The sequence below is a fragment of the Pogona vitticeps genome, chromosome 4 (genome assembly GCF_051106095.1).
Source record: "Pogona vitticeps strain Pit_001003342236 chromosome 4, PviZW2.1, whole genome shotgun sequence".
Lineage (NCBI taxonomy): Eukaryota > Metazoa > Chordata > Lepidosauria > Squamata > Agamidae > Pogona > Pogona vitticeps.
In genome coordinates, this window is record NC_135786.1 from 134,376,539 (window position 1) to 134,393,170 (window position 16,632).

The 16,632-nt window shown below is 39.1% G+C and overlaps 1 protein-coding gene and 1 long non-coding RNA gene across 8 annotated transcripts in view; one reads left to right on the plus strand and one right to left on the minus strand.

The window, feature by feature from the left end:
• KIZ (kizuna centrosomal protein) overlaps positions 1-16,632 on the plus strand; it is a 108,647-nt gene that overhangs the window by 65,042 nt on the left and 26,973 nt on the right. For all 7 annotated transcript variants that reach the window (XM_020790540.3, XM_020790541.3, XM_072998440.2 and 4 more), the window contains one exon: positions 10,438-10,534. In XM_020790540.3, the coding sequence (XP_020646199.3) occupies positions 10,438-10,534 (97 nt within the window). The remainder of the gene's footprint in view (positions 1-10,437; positions 10,535-16,632) is intronic.
• Positions 3,362-3,743, minus strand: LOC144588947 (uncharacterized). Its single transcript, XR_013544724.1, has 2 exons — positions 3,634-3,743; positions 3,362-3,508 (listed from the first exon to the last, which is right to left on the minus strand). It is a non-coding gene; the product is annotated as an uncharacterized LOC144588947 (long non-coding RNA).

Sequence of the window (16,632 nt, forward strand, 5' to 3'; positions counted from 1 at the left end):
GTTCAAGTTGTATCCTATATTTGTGATTAAACGTAGTGCTGGGAGGTGATTAATGTTAAGTGAAAGGAATGTTCATCTATACTTCAAATGTGTCTAGTACAGGAGTTGCTTCTACTGATAAAGAGAGCTTTGTGCTTGAATTAGTTGGTGCAGCAAAGGAATTTTTCCTAAACTTCTGATACTTGTGTGGAATTCTGAGGTGTTAAGGGAGACCTTCAGTGTTTCTGTATATGTTGGATGTAAAGAGGAACTTGATGCTTGTGTTTGTGGTAGCCGAATGCTGGTTTTAATGGAGCTCTGAGTAACAGTTATTAAAGAAAGTCAAGTAAGTAGCCTATATCAACTTCAGCTGCAGCACCACCTTGTGTTCATCAGCCAATTGTACAGTTTTGCAATGAAATTTGTACATGTTTCACACCACTCCAGTACTAATTAGATTTTGGATTGGAGGCATGATGGAGGAGATGATGATTCTGCCTTGGCCTTAGGCATATTTTATCTACAGTTCTTTGAGGGATGGAATTTACATATTATTTTTCAGAAGATTGCAGCAAAAAAAAAAACACACACAAAACCCCACACATACACTTTTTTGACTACTTTGTAGTAGCTAGAAGAGGCCTAGATGTTCTAAACTGTAGGTTATGAGCAGTGGCATTGTTTTTAATGACTGCTGTAGAAATATCTTTTGGATTCTAACCATTCCATTCATCATATTTTGCAGTTTTCTTAAAACAAGTTTTCTAATTCTGTCTGATGTTTATTGAAATAAACATTGTTAGAGTCTTCCCAGTTACCCCGTTCAGGTAGCTTCACATTGTACACTTTGTTATCTTCATTCACTGACTGATTAGGCACAGTGTTGAAAGATGGTTTCTGACAACTTTAAAACAAAAGTCCAATATATAACAGAGAAAGAAGATTAAAACTCATCTATAAATTCAAGCCATGGCAGACTTAATGCCAATCTGAATAGAAAAAGTATTGGTGGCAAACTGAAAGACAGGGACAGGGCGCCAACATATTTTCCCATGGTAAGAAGTTTGCTAGCTGTGGCTGCAAACAAGTTTTCTCCCAACTAGTCTTGCATCAAACATCACTAAGACACAAAACATAGGTTCCTCAATTTATATTATGGATGGGCAAAATAGTATGGGAAGTAGTTAGCTAGCTAAATAAATCATTTATATTTTATGTGCCGATTTTTCCACAATAAACCATGTGGCTCACAATAAATGAAATAAACATCCAAATATAGCCTCATGTGTGGCTATATTTTGCTACAAAAAACTGTCACTTGCACAAAGTCTTGGACATGTCAAACTTGGCCATAGTGACACATGCTGTGGTTACATCCTGACTAGATTTGATGAGTGTTTGAAAACTTCAGTTGCCTGTACACTGACTCTAGGTACAGATAATGCATAACCTCACCCTACAATAGCTACATGGCTACTGGTCTATTTCCAGGCACAATTCATAATGATGTGCAGTGTTATATAGCTTAGGTCTGGGCTGTCTGACAGACCTGTTTTCCCATACAAGCCTGCTTCTGCTTTAAAGTCTGCTGCAGAGACCCTTCTCACAGTCCCACCAACTTCAGAGGCCAGTTTAGTGGGGACTCAAGAGAGGACCGTCTAATTGTTCACACCCAGGCTCTGGAACTGCTTGCGAAGAGAGGCTAGGCTTGCCCCCTCTCTGCTATCCTTCAAGTGGCAGGCAAACTTTTTTTTTATTCAGGCAGGACTTTGGAAGTGTCTCAAACAGTTGGATTTTACATAATATGTTAGTTTTCTTTTTAAAGGTAAAATGATGTAGATATTTTTCATCAAATATTGTAAACCATTTTAATTTCAATATAATTAATTTAATCCTATTTGAACATTTGTAATTCATTTCATTTTAGTTTTCTATTATTTTTAAACTGTTTTGTAAGCTGTATTGAGTCTCAGTGGAAGCAGCACATAAATACAATAAATAAATAATCAAACACATTCAAGTAACACCAAGTCAAGTATTCACTCAACATGTAAACATAACACTAGTACTACAGTAAAATCATAGCATTGGTAGCGACACACACACACACACACACAGAGATAGAGATAGAGAGACAGTACCTTTATGGTTTCTGGCCATAGGCCTTTACAAAGGCAGACTTACATAGAAACAGTTAAAACAAAAGGATGGCTCAAGAGGTCAATAAACCCATTCTGGAAATGGTGGCATATTGTATACAGTGGTGCCTCACTTAATGATGATAATCCATTCCAGAAAAATTGCCATTAAGCGAAAACATCATAAAGTGAAATTTAAAAAACCCCATTGAAATCCATTTAATGCGTTCCAGTGGGGTAAAAACGTACAGTCCAGCGAAGATCCTCCATACGGCGGCGATTTTTGCTGCCTGTATAGTGAGTAATCCATCCCTAAACACAGCGGAGAACCATTTTAATTACCTGATGGCCATTTTGAAACCACTGATCAGCTGTTAGAAAAACATTGTTTTGCGAAGAATCGGTTCCCGAAGCAGGGAACCGATCATCGCAAAGCGAAATTCCCCCATTTAGACCATCATTTTGCGATCGCAAAAAAGATTCGTCATAATGCGGGTCAATCGTAAAGTGAGGCACTACTGTAATATCAAAGTCACTATATTCAACATTTATGTAACATTATGAACCTTAACAAATTGAAGCCTCAACTTCTTAGCTGCCAGAGCAAATTGTGCAACAGAGTACATAATATACAGCTGTGTATCAGCAAGTAGTCTTACTATTGTTTCCATTGAAGTACAGTTGGGATACAGCTGAATAATGGGAGACAGAAATCTTTCTCTGGGATTTTAAGTAGTGAGTTACATCCTCAATCTTATTGCAGCCATAGAGACATTTCCACTCCTCCTCTGGGATTCCTTCATACCTCCCTTCAAGATATGCTGTAGTCATGTGCCCAAATCTAAGTTCTAATGCTCTATGGATCTAAGGAAAAGTCAGTGACTCAAAGTAACTTGGTTTTGCATGATTCAACTGAGGGTGGGAATACCAGGTGGAAAAATGGGACCCAACAATAACAGCCCTGTCCTGACTGGCATCAAAGTTGAGAATCCAGTTTCTAAGGTCCCGGGGGGCCTAGACTGAGGAATTTTTCCAGTGGGAGGTTATAGGCTTTTAGTTTTTGGTAGCACTGTTGTGCCCATCCACCAAACTGTAGTTTTTCTAGCCAGCAGCACTTTGTCAAGGAGAGGTCCTCTAGGTTGTTCAATCTGTGCCAGTATCTAAAATAGGTCAGATCAGTTATAGAGGCAATTGAGGGAAGGCCTAGCTCAGCTCTGAGATGCACTGAGGGAATTCCCCGAGGGAGCCCCAGTATCAGCCTCATGAATTTATTCTGCAAAATTTCCAAATTTGGTTTAGCTGCTTCTCCCCATAATTCTGCTCCATAAAATGTTTGTGGTAGGATTTTGTCAGTGAACATCTTGAGTGCAGGATTTATCAGTTGGCTGCCTCTGCGATAAAAAAATATTTTTAGATTCTCTATCGATCTGGAGCTCAATAATACAGTGGCATTTAGATGTTGTTTCCAAGATAGTTTCTCACAAAAGTAGATACCCAAATATTTAAAAGAATGTACCTGTTCATGCCCATCCAATGAGCAATTATTGTTAGGGGCTCTCCTCCCATAGACCATGATCTTTGTCTTAGCGTAGTTGATCGGTAGCCGTTCCTCTTTAGGGAGCTGCCCAAATTGAGATAGCATTCTTTTAAGACCAGTTTTGTTCAGGGATAGCAAAACCAGATCATCAACATAAAGCAGCATTGAGATCTTCCTGCAGCCTATGGCTGGGGAGAAAAAAGAGGGGGAAACCATTTGCGGGATCAAGCTGTTTATAAAGAAATTAAAAAGAAATGGTGCTAAAATGCACCCTTGTTTTACCCAGTGGCTAATACATATCTGTTGTGATAGTGCTTCTTGTAGACCAATACACACTTGCATCATATTTTGTGTGTGTAATTGTTGTAATTGCAAGATACTCCAGATGCAGGGCAAGGTTAGTCTAGCATTGGTAGTATCACATACAGAAGTAGCATCAAAATAACAGGAGAGGAAGATCCAGATAACCTAATACTAAGTTACAGCACTAATACTGGTTTTGCTGCATCCCAGTGGGCTACCATAGTGAGTTTAATTACAAGATGTTGGTGTTCGGCACTGTAGCCATTGTGCTTAGAGTTTGCACAATGCTACTCCTGTCCTCTGAAGATGCCGGCCACAGAGACCGTTAAAAGGTTAGAAAGAACAACCTTCAGAACACGGCCAAAGAGCCCGAAAATCCCATAACAACCATTAGATCCCGGCCATGAAAGCCTTCGTGAATATATTCCTCTTTTGATGCTAACTTCCCCAATTTCTTCAACAAGACGATTTTCCATTTTTCCATGTTTTTCTTGAACTTCTGAAGGTTTTTACTAATGCAAACATTTTTAGGCAGGTGTTAATCCAGCTGTGTGGCAATGAGTCACACAGCTGGATTTGTTTTGTTTGTTTTTCTTCTTTTTGCATTCTTCAGGATCATTTTATCAATAAGCAGCTGATCTTTTGTGCCTCTGGACTTTTTAAACTTCCTTTTCTGTTCATTTGGGTATAGGGAGCTTTTAGTTAAGTAATTATATATTGATCTTGCAAGTACTCCTGTGAGGAGCTTGATCATTGTTGGAAAGTATGTAATTGGTTGATAATTACTGGGTTCATTGCCCTTTTGATGATCTTTTATTATCAAATGTGCAGCTTGTTGTCATTCAGCCTTCAGTTGTAGAATTTTAAAGTAAGTGATTACATTGCATTGCTCTACGTTGGTGGAGACTTGTTAGATGCTTTAACCAAAATCTGTGCAGTTCATCTGGACCAGGTAGACTCCAATTTTTCACAGCCTTTACTTGCTTCTTAATCATTTCAGTTGCTATTGTAGTTGAGAAGGTAGTGATGGTACAGCTCCAAACAGTCTCAGATGGCACTGTTTATCTGAACCCATTTCAAAAAGGCTTTCAGACAGGATGTGGGATGATGCCTACTTTGATCACCTTGGCAGATGACTACACTGGGGATAAGGGGATTGAAGCTTTATTCACCTTTCTGAACCTTTCAGTGAATTTTGATTCTATTAATTATGACGTCCTGTTGCACTGTCTGACCTGATTTAGTATTTGCAGAAAATGTGAGGATGGTGCTGGGTAAATACTGCTCAGTGTCATAGTCTTTGCTGTGTGGTATCCTTCAGGTCTCAAACCTGTTCCCTCTATTAGGTAATACCTACATGAAGTTGCTGGGAGAGGTCATATAATGCTTTGGCATGAAGTGCTGTCAGTATACTAATGATGGCCAGTTCTTTTGCTCGTTGACACCTAACACTGAGGAAGCAGTTAGTACCCTTGCCTGACTTAGATGATTGGCTGGACAAGGGTAAGCAAGTTGAAAACAAGGAGTTGTGCTCCCAGTCAGTAGAAAGTCAAACTCAGGGATTGGAGTTCAACCTGTTTTAGAAGGAGCAGCATTCCCCTTGATAGGTCAGATTTGCAGTTTGAGAGTATTCCTTGATTTTTCACTGTCCCTGTATTTTCAGGTGACAGCAGTGATGAGCAACATATTTCCACAAGGCTGCGTAATGTGCCCGCTGTGCCTTTCTTGAGTTGACTGGACTTGGCTATCTCAGTTATGTAACATTTAAACTACTGCAATGCAGTGTTCATGGTACTAGCCTTGAAGGGGGTCTGCACTCTTCAGTTGGTCCAATATTTATGTATTTATTTTATTTATTTATACAGCAACTAGGTTGCTAACTGGTGTGTGGTACTGAGAACATGTGCTTCTGATACTGAAACACCTGCAGTGATTGGCAGCTGCTTACCAGAGGAAATTCTATGGGTTGGTTTTAACCTGTAAAGCCCTAAAGGGCCTTACAAACTGCGTAAGGGATTCCATGTCTTGTTACTAGAGTAGAGCTCGAACATGGCTGACAATCCCTCTGACCCTGTGTGTTGTCCTGGTAATAGAAATAGTGGGAGACCTCAGCTGATGTGGTGTGGATAAATCATGTAAGACTCCCTTGTTGTCTGGAAGGGAAGGGAACATGCCAGCTTCCAAGTTGGGCTGGAGCTTTTGAATCCCAGGCAAGTGTTTTTTTTATGAGGATGTCCCCTTTTTGGAGGCATTGTCAACAACCCTGTTTATCCAGAAACCCATCTAGTCTGATGCCTCCAGGCCACAAGAGGTGGGCTGTTACACACACCTGTCTTACTGCCAAACCAAATGTAAATATAGCCAGTTGACCAGGTCATTGGATGTCCTGAATTCCTAAGTTCCAGCTGGTGTTAGATATGCACAGCTTTGTGGTTTGAATGGGATGTTTGGATACTCTACTGGATATCCCCCCTCATGCGAGTGGGGAACCTTTATTCTGCCTTTTTGTCCTATGTTGGAGCTATGTGTGGCTTATTTAAGCTCTCTCTCTTGCTCTCACTCTCCCTGTGCATCAGAGAGGGAGTTCACTTTTGCAGGTCTGCTGGTTCCAGAGCTATTTCCAGCTTGTGGTGGAGCATTATGGGCTTCTGAGTTGCTGGCCACACCATAAGGAATATAATAGGATTACATACAGCCCTGCTTCCCAGCTCAGATGGCATCCCTGATGATCAGATATCTAGGCTTAGATTGATTTAGTGCTACTAGAACTGGCAGGAACCAAGATGATGGCAGTTGGTGGCAAGGGAATTTCAACCAGAATGCAAGGTCTGCCTTAAAGCAGGAGTAAGCAAAGAGTGGCCTGAATTGCAGTAACTATGAGGCCTTTCTGGCACAGTCAGTGATGAGTAGCACTAGGAGTGGCTGTTCAGCAGTATCTGGAGGGCTGCACTTGTCTTACTACTGCTTTAAATGTGTGACCCTTCACATTGTTAGATTCCCATCTATCATCATCCTTCACCACTGGTTATGCTATATGAAGCTGATGGGTATTGGGTTCCCACAACATTTAGAGGGCTACACATTCCGCATTCCTGCCTCAAATTAACTGCAACACTAAGATGAAAGATCTACTGCTTGAAACATGTAGGATGTATCTAGGAGGATAAGAAGAAAAAAAGGAGCACTGATCCAACACATTTTGTTCTTTTAGTTCATAAAATTCTAAATCACAACATTTCTGCCTGTTTGTTTCTGTTGCTTTGATATGTGCTTGCATTTAATACAACTTTCTGTTTTAAAATACAGTGGTGCCCTGTTTGACGACGATACAGTAATCCATTCCAGGAAAATCACTGTTAAGCGAAATCGTCGTCAAGTGAAAAAAACAAACCAATTGGAATGCATCGAAAACTGGTTAATGCGTTCCAATGGGGAAATACCTCATCGTCCAGCGAAGATCGCCCATAGAGAACCGCCGATCAGCTGTTTAAAATCGCTGTCTTCTGAAGCAGGGGTCCAGAAAACAGCCATTTTGCGAAGGGAGGGAAGCCATTTTGCGAAGGGAAGCCATTTTGCAGAACCAGAAAAAATATCGTTTTGCGAAGAAACAGTTCGTGAAACAGGCACCTAATCAATGTAAAGCGAAAAAACCCCATAGGAACCATCGTTTTGCAATCGTTATAGTGATCACAAAAAAACTCATCGTCAGGCGATTTCGTCATCAAGCGGGGCACCACTGTATGAACTGCTGGATAGTTCAGTGACTTAGGTCTCTGGCTGCGGAGCCAGAGGTGGGGAGGTCAGTTCCCCACTGTATCTTTGAGAGGAGCTGGAGTCAGTGATCCAAATTTTTTATTATTATTAATTACTGCTACTACTACCACCACCACCACCACCACCACCATTTTTTGTAATCCTCCCAGCTCTCCTGGTTAACCACACTTACCTACCCCACATAACTAGCAGAGAAGAATGGGGAAAGAATACCTTACTTGAGTCCAGGGAAGGAGTTGAAAGGTCTAGCTCATTTTCTCACAAATATATTAACTTAAGAGAGAAACATTAGGGCAAAAATCTTAAATAAATAATTAAAAGAATGAGGGCATTTAATCAGTCATAACTGCACCAAACCTCCACTAGTGGTGGTAAGGAGAATCTTCTTCCTTGTTGGATAGTGAGAGAACTAGATAACAAAGTAAGGAAACATCCCAGTAAAATTTGGCAACCTTTAATCTTAGAACTGCAGACCTGGAAGGGGCCCTATAGATCATCAAGTCCAGACCCTTAAGGAGAGCCACAAGGAAATGACTGTTTTTTTTCTTCATATGGCAATTAAGATCTCCTGCTTTTGAAATTTCCCTCCTTTCATATAGTTGTAATAATACAAGCTGAGGCTTAAGATTGCTATCATATATTTAACACATATGTATCCTAGTGTTTCAAAGCACCATAAACATCACTCAGAATTACATTACCAAACATTTACATACCGAAGCATCAAAAAACCAGGCACTGCTGTGTTGTCCTGTGTTGTCCATTTTGAGTCTTCTGCTGCTTGGCATTGTATATGTTGGCATATATCATTGGTAATGGAAATGTGCAACTAAAAGCATCAGGGCATAGACTGGCATTTGACAGTCTGTGGGATAATCATACTGGTAACTGCTTCTTTCTTAAACATGTTACAACAATGGGCTATCAGTGGGATGCAGAGCTGGCACCTTCTAGGGCAGGAACCAATTCAGATCCCCGGAGTTCACCTATTAGTCACCACATACTTACAGCTTAGCATATGATGGTAACCTGTCTTGAATTAATGTAACTCAAAATATGTTGTATACATTCTTATGCCTAGACCGCTATGTGAGTTTGTTTAGTTGAGACCTCACTTCTCCACAATGGCTGGCAGTAGGTTTGACACTATTGATAGCTACTCATTCTCTGTCAGCCGGATCTACCTTGGAGTTATTGCACTAAGTATAAAAGCAACAAGAGAAAAGCCATACATGCTGCCTTGAGGTCACTGGAGAATATAATGTAAACAGAAATGAATAACTTTAAGGATGACTTTAGATGGTACAGCAGATTAAGATATTGAGCTGATAAGCCCATTTTAATGAATGGGAGCTACAGAATAACATGGTCAATTGTTATGAAAATTGCCAACAGACTTAAGCTCTGTGTCGTCATTGTATCTTAAAGCCAGGGTCCCCAACCCCCTGGCCGCGGCCCGGTATCGGGCCTTGGCAGGACTGGGCCACGAAGACAAATCTCCTGCCCCCCACGCACGTACACCCCCACACACATATGCACACATGCCCTGCTCATGCATGCACGCCCACCTGCATGGGTGCCCGCCCACCCATGCACGGACGCCCCGCTGTGCATGCTAAACTGGTCTGTGATTCGGAAAAGGTTGGGGACCACTGTCTTAAAGTATTGCTGTTTCTTCCACCAATGTTTACTCCACCTTCATCTAAATCTGGTCCAGCTTTCCATATGATACATTCTGCATACTGGCTAAACACAATAAAAGGGCAATAAAGTGTGCCGTTGTTTGACACCTTTGTCTATGGAAAACAATTCTAGTCCTCCATATTCTTTCCTAACTTTAACTGCTTGTTCACAGTATAGGTTAGGCTTCAGGACAATCAAGTGTTGAGACACACACATTTATTTGAACAATCCATAGCCTTTCATGATCCACACAGTCAAAGGCTTTGCTATAGTCTGTAAAGCATAGATTGACAATCTGTATTTTCTTGCTTTGTTCCAGAGCCATTTGTTTAGAATGTTTCAAACAGGCAATTTGATACAAAGTTAGTATTTTGGAATGTTATGTGATAACTCCAGATTTTGGCCCATTTCTGCCACCTAAACATATTCACAAAAGAGCGCCAGCTAGATTATGAGTTGGAAGCAACATTGTCGGTGTTAAAGAGACTATCCATTGTGCAAAATACAAATGTGGAAGAAATCTCCAGTGATGACTATGCAATGGTTACTGCACAGTAGGAGAGAAAGTATATTATACTGAAGAAAACATAAGGACAATATAGATCACCAGGAATAATATCACTAGAATTTTTGTATTAGTGGATGGGAAAGTCCTAAATATCTTGTAATGTGTTTTTGGATAGAAGTGGGCTTTTTGTTAATAGAAAAATAAAATATTGCCTGAGTTCTGTTAAACCATTGATCTTATGTTTTGCAATCTGGTATTCTGCCATCATGTAACAACTCTGGAAAGTTTTAGCCATAATACTGGTAGAAAACTATTTATAGGATGCTTGCACTCTACTAAACTGATTTTTAAAATAATATTCTTCAAAATGCATAATATGAAATACATTTTCTTTGCAGTTTTTGTAGTATCTATTCCATTGCCATTTACAGGTCAGAAGTTACTTTGTGTGGCAGCTCTTAATTTAATTTAGTCAACCATTAATTAGAAGTGTTTGGTGTTTATTCTCCTTCTAGGTTTGAATATTGATGACAGTGGCTTAAAAGAACAGAAGAGTGACAGAACCAGTTCAGAACCTAGTATTTCATCTCTTGAAAGAAGCTCTTTGTCAAGGTAAAGTCATTAAAATGTTTCGTTTCTGAATAGTTCAGCCTAGTGAGAAATGCCACTAAAAAGTTAATAAAGGTTTAGCAACAATATTTTGATCCAACGGCCATGGTTCCAATTGGTGTTTTTCAAAGGCAGCAATTTAAAATTGTGTACACCTTAGAAAATATTTGCACTAAAGCCAGGTATTGTTTTGCAGCTGTTGTTTTCTCATTTTAAGACTCAATTGACATCTCAGTGAACCACAAATTAGCGTGTACAGCTGCTCTCAGTAGGACTACTTAGAGACCAGACAAAGGAAGTTGTCAGGAAAAGGGCAGACGTAAAACATGAAGTCTTGAAGAAATAAAGTGGTGCGTAGTCTTCTGGATGTAGTTGAAATGTAAATGAGCTTCAGCTCAATACCTATTTTTGTGTCCTTTAAAGAAGTATTTGATACTAGATTATTTGTTACTTTCTTCTTTTGTATGTTCAAATTGAGAGCATTTAATTAGTGTCCTGGCTTTTTCCTAAAGAGGTGCAATTTATCTTTTTCAGTTCTTTGAGTAATGTTTTATTTCACTTTTTTCATTAGCAGCATGAATCAAATTACTAGCAATCAAGCAGTAATAGCAAATGAAACATAGTAAACAATTGTGGAATTTTAGATTGGCCTCAGATTGTTACATAATAATTGTTAAAACACTTTCATAGCTTGGTTCTGCTTATGTTTTTCCTTCTTGGAATTCCCATTGATGATGTGGGATATATAATATAGATGTATATATTGAGTTGTAGCATTATAATACATTTCACTGCCAAACCACTATTTATGATTTTCTGTTTTAAAAGTCTTGGAATTTCTCATTGTGAAAAACTGATTTTTTTTAAAACAGGAATTGGAACAAAAGGCAGTTGGCCAGTATAATGTAGAAACAGTAGTCGGTTTGCAGAAAAAATAGTTTAAACTATGTATTTTGTATTTGATTTCTAGGAGTTGGGGTTGGAAAGTAATATCTTTAAAGCTTGCTTGTTAAAATAAAATAGTTAAAATTCTATCTTCCTAAGGTAATTGCTATTTGAGGGAATAATAATCTGAAGAAGCAATATCTAATTTACTGAAATTCGAAGTAGCTTTCAGCTATTATTTCTAATATACAAAGAAGAGGCATATGTGTAAACAACATAAACAAAAAGGAATGTCCTAGGGGACAATAGTTTGAATTACAATATGAACCAGCAGTTTCTGGCATTTCTGAAATGCTCATACAATGCAAATTCTGTAGCACTGAGATTATTTCTAAACATTTGTATGCATGACAGATATAATTTTGGGAAGCATTTACTGTACCATATCATTTTGTGCTCCTAGTCTTGGGAGAAAATACATTTCATAGTACAGTATGAATTATTAGTTATTTTTTAAATGAATAGTGTGCATTTTTGTTCCCTCAATAACTGAGAAATAAAATGTCTGTTAAACCAGATCGGTTAGTAACACTTGCTGCTTTACACTTGACATCTATCTTAGAAAGATGTTTACAAGCACAATGTAGGAATAAAGTGCGAAAGAATGGGAAATGACTCAAGTGCTTATTTGCAATTGGGACACAGTGAATTTTCTTACAGGCTGATGTCTAAGGATTCCACTTATTGTCACTTCTTGCGCTTTATTGCTTTTACAAGTGGTCTCGAAACCCAGTACTTGAAAATAAACATAACAGTCTAGTACCACTGTGGTACTTTTATTTCCCCCCCTCTTCGCAATGTTTAGTCACTGAGCTGATGAGTGACCTCAAAAAAATACCCTGATGGACCTAAATAAAAAAAATGGCTTCCTCTGATGTCCTACAGACAATAATTATGATGTGCTAGTTAAGCCCAAACTACAGCTGAGGGATTTTACTTTAAAGCAGAGGCTTGGGCGCAAAAATGCATTTATAGCTCTTTGTCTGGCACCTCATTATGCGTGGGCCTGATTCATTAAGTAATTGGTTTGCAGTTGTTTACATGAGTATTAAGGCTTTCTATTCAGTAGTCTTTGAGAGATACATTGTGCAAATGTTGCATGTTATGAATGCAGAATGAGGGGCAGCGGACGAGTCCTATTGGTTAAACACTGCACTCTGTTGAAAAGCAAGAGAAAGAGATTGGGTGCTGCTTTGCATAGCAATGACTTTCTTAATAAGCTTTACAGATTAATACACACAAGCTATAAAAGATGCAAAGAGATACTCTTAGCACATTTATCCATGCTCATTTCACTATTATGGCACTGGAGATGGGAAGAATTGAGTGCTTTCATATTCTTTTTTTTTTTTTCAGTGCAACTTCAGTGCATGAGACTTAATAGAATCCAATGTTTATTGTATTATAAATCATGAGGGAAGTAGGCAGACCTGCAACAGTTTATTATTAAAGATTCTTTCAATGTAAATCTTTTTCCACCATTGTGTGTCCTACAGCAAAATCATTTTGTGGTTGAGTGGGGATGAAAGGCATAATGTACGAAGGAGTGAGTCTTAATAGGAAGCTGCTCTCTGATTGAAGGCCACTTGTTCCCTTTTGTTTGGAGGTGCATGCCACAGCTTCCTTTTCTCCAGCAAAAAATTACCTTCTAGTATCTTCGCTTAAAATTGTTTTCTGCAGCTTAATACAAATATGTTTCAACTGAGATGTGATCTTGTAAATGTGAGGATTATAACATGCTGTTAAAGGAACAGAATATGTTCTCAGCAAATGAATTATTTGGAGGAAGGGCTATCATTAGCTGTGTCTTAATCTCTAAACCAGTGGCTGCGGTGCAATGTGTGTGGCATTTTGTAGTTCTGTAGCAATACAATCAGCCAGTGGAGGTCAGTAGCATTCTATTGTTGCGGTTTTAGGGACAGAGGCATTGCCTCTTCCCAAGCCTCTGCTCTGCAACATTTTGAAGGTTAAAGATGAATTGGAGACCAGAATTCTGATATATCAAGCTTGTAAAATAATATGAACTCTTGGCTTTAGGTTTCAGAAATAAGTCATTAAGGCTGCAATCTTTTGCCTGTTAGCTTCTCCAGGAAGCCCCATTGAACTCCCTGGGACTTAACTTCTCAGTAGACTTGTATAATATTGCATTATATTTATTTTATTTATTATATTTTATACTAACCTATAGTGAACAAGCACTCTCTGGGCAGTGTACAAACAACTAGGATATTGTATTACAAAAAAGATCAGCAATTAAAGATATTAATAATCAATAAATAAACATAGTAACAGAGAACAAGTGACATAGTATCTTCTGCTGAAATGAAGATAATTAAATTAAAATTAAAACACATACTAACATCCTAACCACCTAAACCTAGATTAATATGATGAATGTCACAGATTTTTATGGTGGAAGACCATTAATAACTGTCCTGGAAAGTTCTGTTTTTAGCATCTTTCTGAAGGTCAGGCTGGATGGTGCTTGGCGGACCACCAACGGTACCTTCTTCAATGGAGAGAAAATGCCTGATTTCTAGTTGTGGGCATTTTGGCCTCCCTTGGTATTGGCACTTTTCAGTTACATATATTGCAAGGAGTGAAAGGGTAGATTAGTGCAGGGAGAGATGTCCCATTAGATATTGAAGTCCCAAGACATTTAGGGCTTTATAAGTCAAAACCAGCATCTTGAATTGAGCACAGAAACAAACAGTGCAAGTGAGCCAGAACTCAGAGATAGAGGTGGGCTTCTCAGCCCTGCTTCCTCCAGCTGATGCCCACTCAAAGACAGACCCCAGTGGAGAAAGCAGGGCTTGGAAGCATGAAACACCTGTTTGGTCAAGAAACAAACTGCCAATTCGGTGGATCGTGCCATCTCTACAGGGAGATATGTTTGATTCCCATTCAAAACCACCATTTGCAAGAATCTTGTTCTGAATTCGCTGTGGTGGACGATGGCCAAGCCCAAACTCTTCTGCTTTCCTCAGGCTTTTGACTCGCCTGTTTAGATTAGCTTTCAAAATTACATAGTCTTTGCAAGCTCTTAGTTTCTAAAATTTAGTCCTTAAGCAGGTGCTTTTCAAAATGTTTTTTCCACAAACCACTGCTTGTCATACGAGTTAATCTCTGTTTGTGATTGTTCTTGGTTTAAATGGCCTTACGTTATAATATTTAAGGCATCTGCAGTGGATGTGCCTCTGCTAAAAACATTTGAGAACATTCTTTGCACATAATCATAATGACCATTGGGGGTCACTATTTCTTTGCTAAATTACAGCACTTTAGTTCAAAGTCTGTTTCAAAACCAGATTAAATTTCAATTATGTAATGATGTAAATGATTCCGTATTTGAGGATATATTAAGAAGTCTTTCTGCCTATTTTTTTACTCTTCAAAATACAGTCACCACGAAGACTTTTCATGCATTCTCTTAATTTGATAAAGTACTTTACTTCATTTTCCCTTAATTTTTAATTTCTAAATTGGAGGGGGGGGGAGGAAGATGTTACTTTCCATTCAGATATAGCACAACACAAAGTTTCACATGTTAGTTATCTTGTGCTATTACATATAATGCCCAACTGTGGGAATTGTAGTTTATTCCTGAGGAATTTTTAAACATGCGTGTTCTGTTTGATAAACAGACTAAACCACCTAATTATGTAAAAGTCAATCCTTCACCCCCTTTTTAGCCTTATTCCTTTCTTGCTGCTGTGCCAAAACTCCCTTGCCTGTTTAATTCCGTCCTCCTACACCTTCCTTCCCTTCTGTAATTTACTCGTTCCTGTCCTCCACCCATTTTTGTGGTGAGTGATGAAAGTGGATGCCATGTTTGGTCTGTCAGTCCTGAAAGGTACACTAGTACTATCAACTAAATGCTGAATATATATACGTTTCCGGTGTGCCAATAGTGTTTACTCCACAGTCTAGTCCAACTTATACTGTTATTTCAAAATAGCCTTAGTTTAGTCATTTTAGCTTCTAGGGAGCTAATTCTAGGGATAATTAGGGGTTGATCTGTTGTTATGTTGTTGTTACATGCAGTCAAGTCACCTCTGACCCATAGCGAACCTAGAATGAGAAATCTTCAGTGTGTTCTGTCCTCAAGAGTTCTGCTTAGCTCTTGTAAACTCAAACCTGTGTCTTCCTTTGGGGAGTCAATCCCTCTTATATTTGGTTTCCCCATTTCCTGCTGCCTTCAACCTTTCCCAGCATTATTGTCTTTTCTAGAGAATCTTGCCTTTTCATGATGTGCTCAAAATATGGTAGCCTCAGTTTCATCATTTTTCCCTCCAGAGATATGAGGAGGTGGTGATAAGTACTGAGCCTTTCCCAGAAAAAATTGAGCTAGGAAGATGTAACTGCCACACTATTCTACAGATTCCCTTAGGAAGTCAATGCACTTGCGACATATGTCCTGCAGCTTCTTAAGTCCCTGCAAATAAAATTCTTCCGACTGCTGGTGTAAAGACTCATTTGTAGCATTAGTTGCCTCCAGAATATTCCCAAATCGTTGTCCCTTTAGGTGTTTTTTGAATTTGGGGAACAGATAATAGTCAGAAGGAGCCAGGTTGGGAGAATAGGGTAGATGGGGCATCACTTGAAAGCCTAAGGATGACAGTTTTGTCATTGTTTCACCTGCAGTGTGTGACGAGGCATTGTCATGCAACAGGATGACACCTTTGGAGAGCTTTCCTCAACGTTTTTTCCTTGATGTTTTGCCTCAACTTCATCAATAAAGCACAGTAATATTTTGCATTGATGGTTGAACCCTGTTGGAGGTAGGCCACCAACAGAAGTCCCTTCTTATCCCCAAAAAAATGTTGTCATTTGCTTCTGCACTGACCTTTGCACTCGGAACTTTTTTAGCCTGGGAGGAACCACGGTGCCTCCATTCCTTAAACTGTTCCTTTGTCTCAGGATCATAACAGTAGATCCATGTGTCATCACAAGTTACCAGTTTGCCTTAGAAATCTGACTCATTTCTTGCAAAATGTTCCAGAACAGCCACCTATGACTCCACATGTTTCCTCTTTTGTTTGGTTGTCAAAAGTTTGGAGATCCACTTTGCTGCCAGCCTTCTCATTTCCAAGTCGTTGTGGATAATGGCACCAACTCTCTCACATGATATTCTCAGATATATAGCAATACATTTG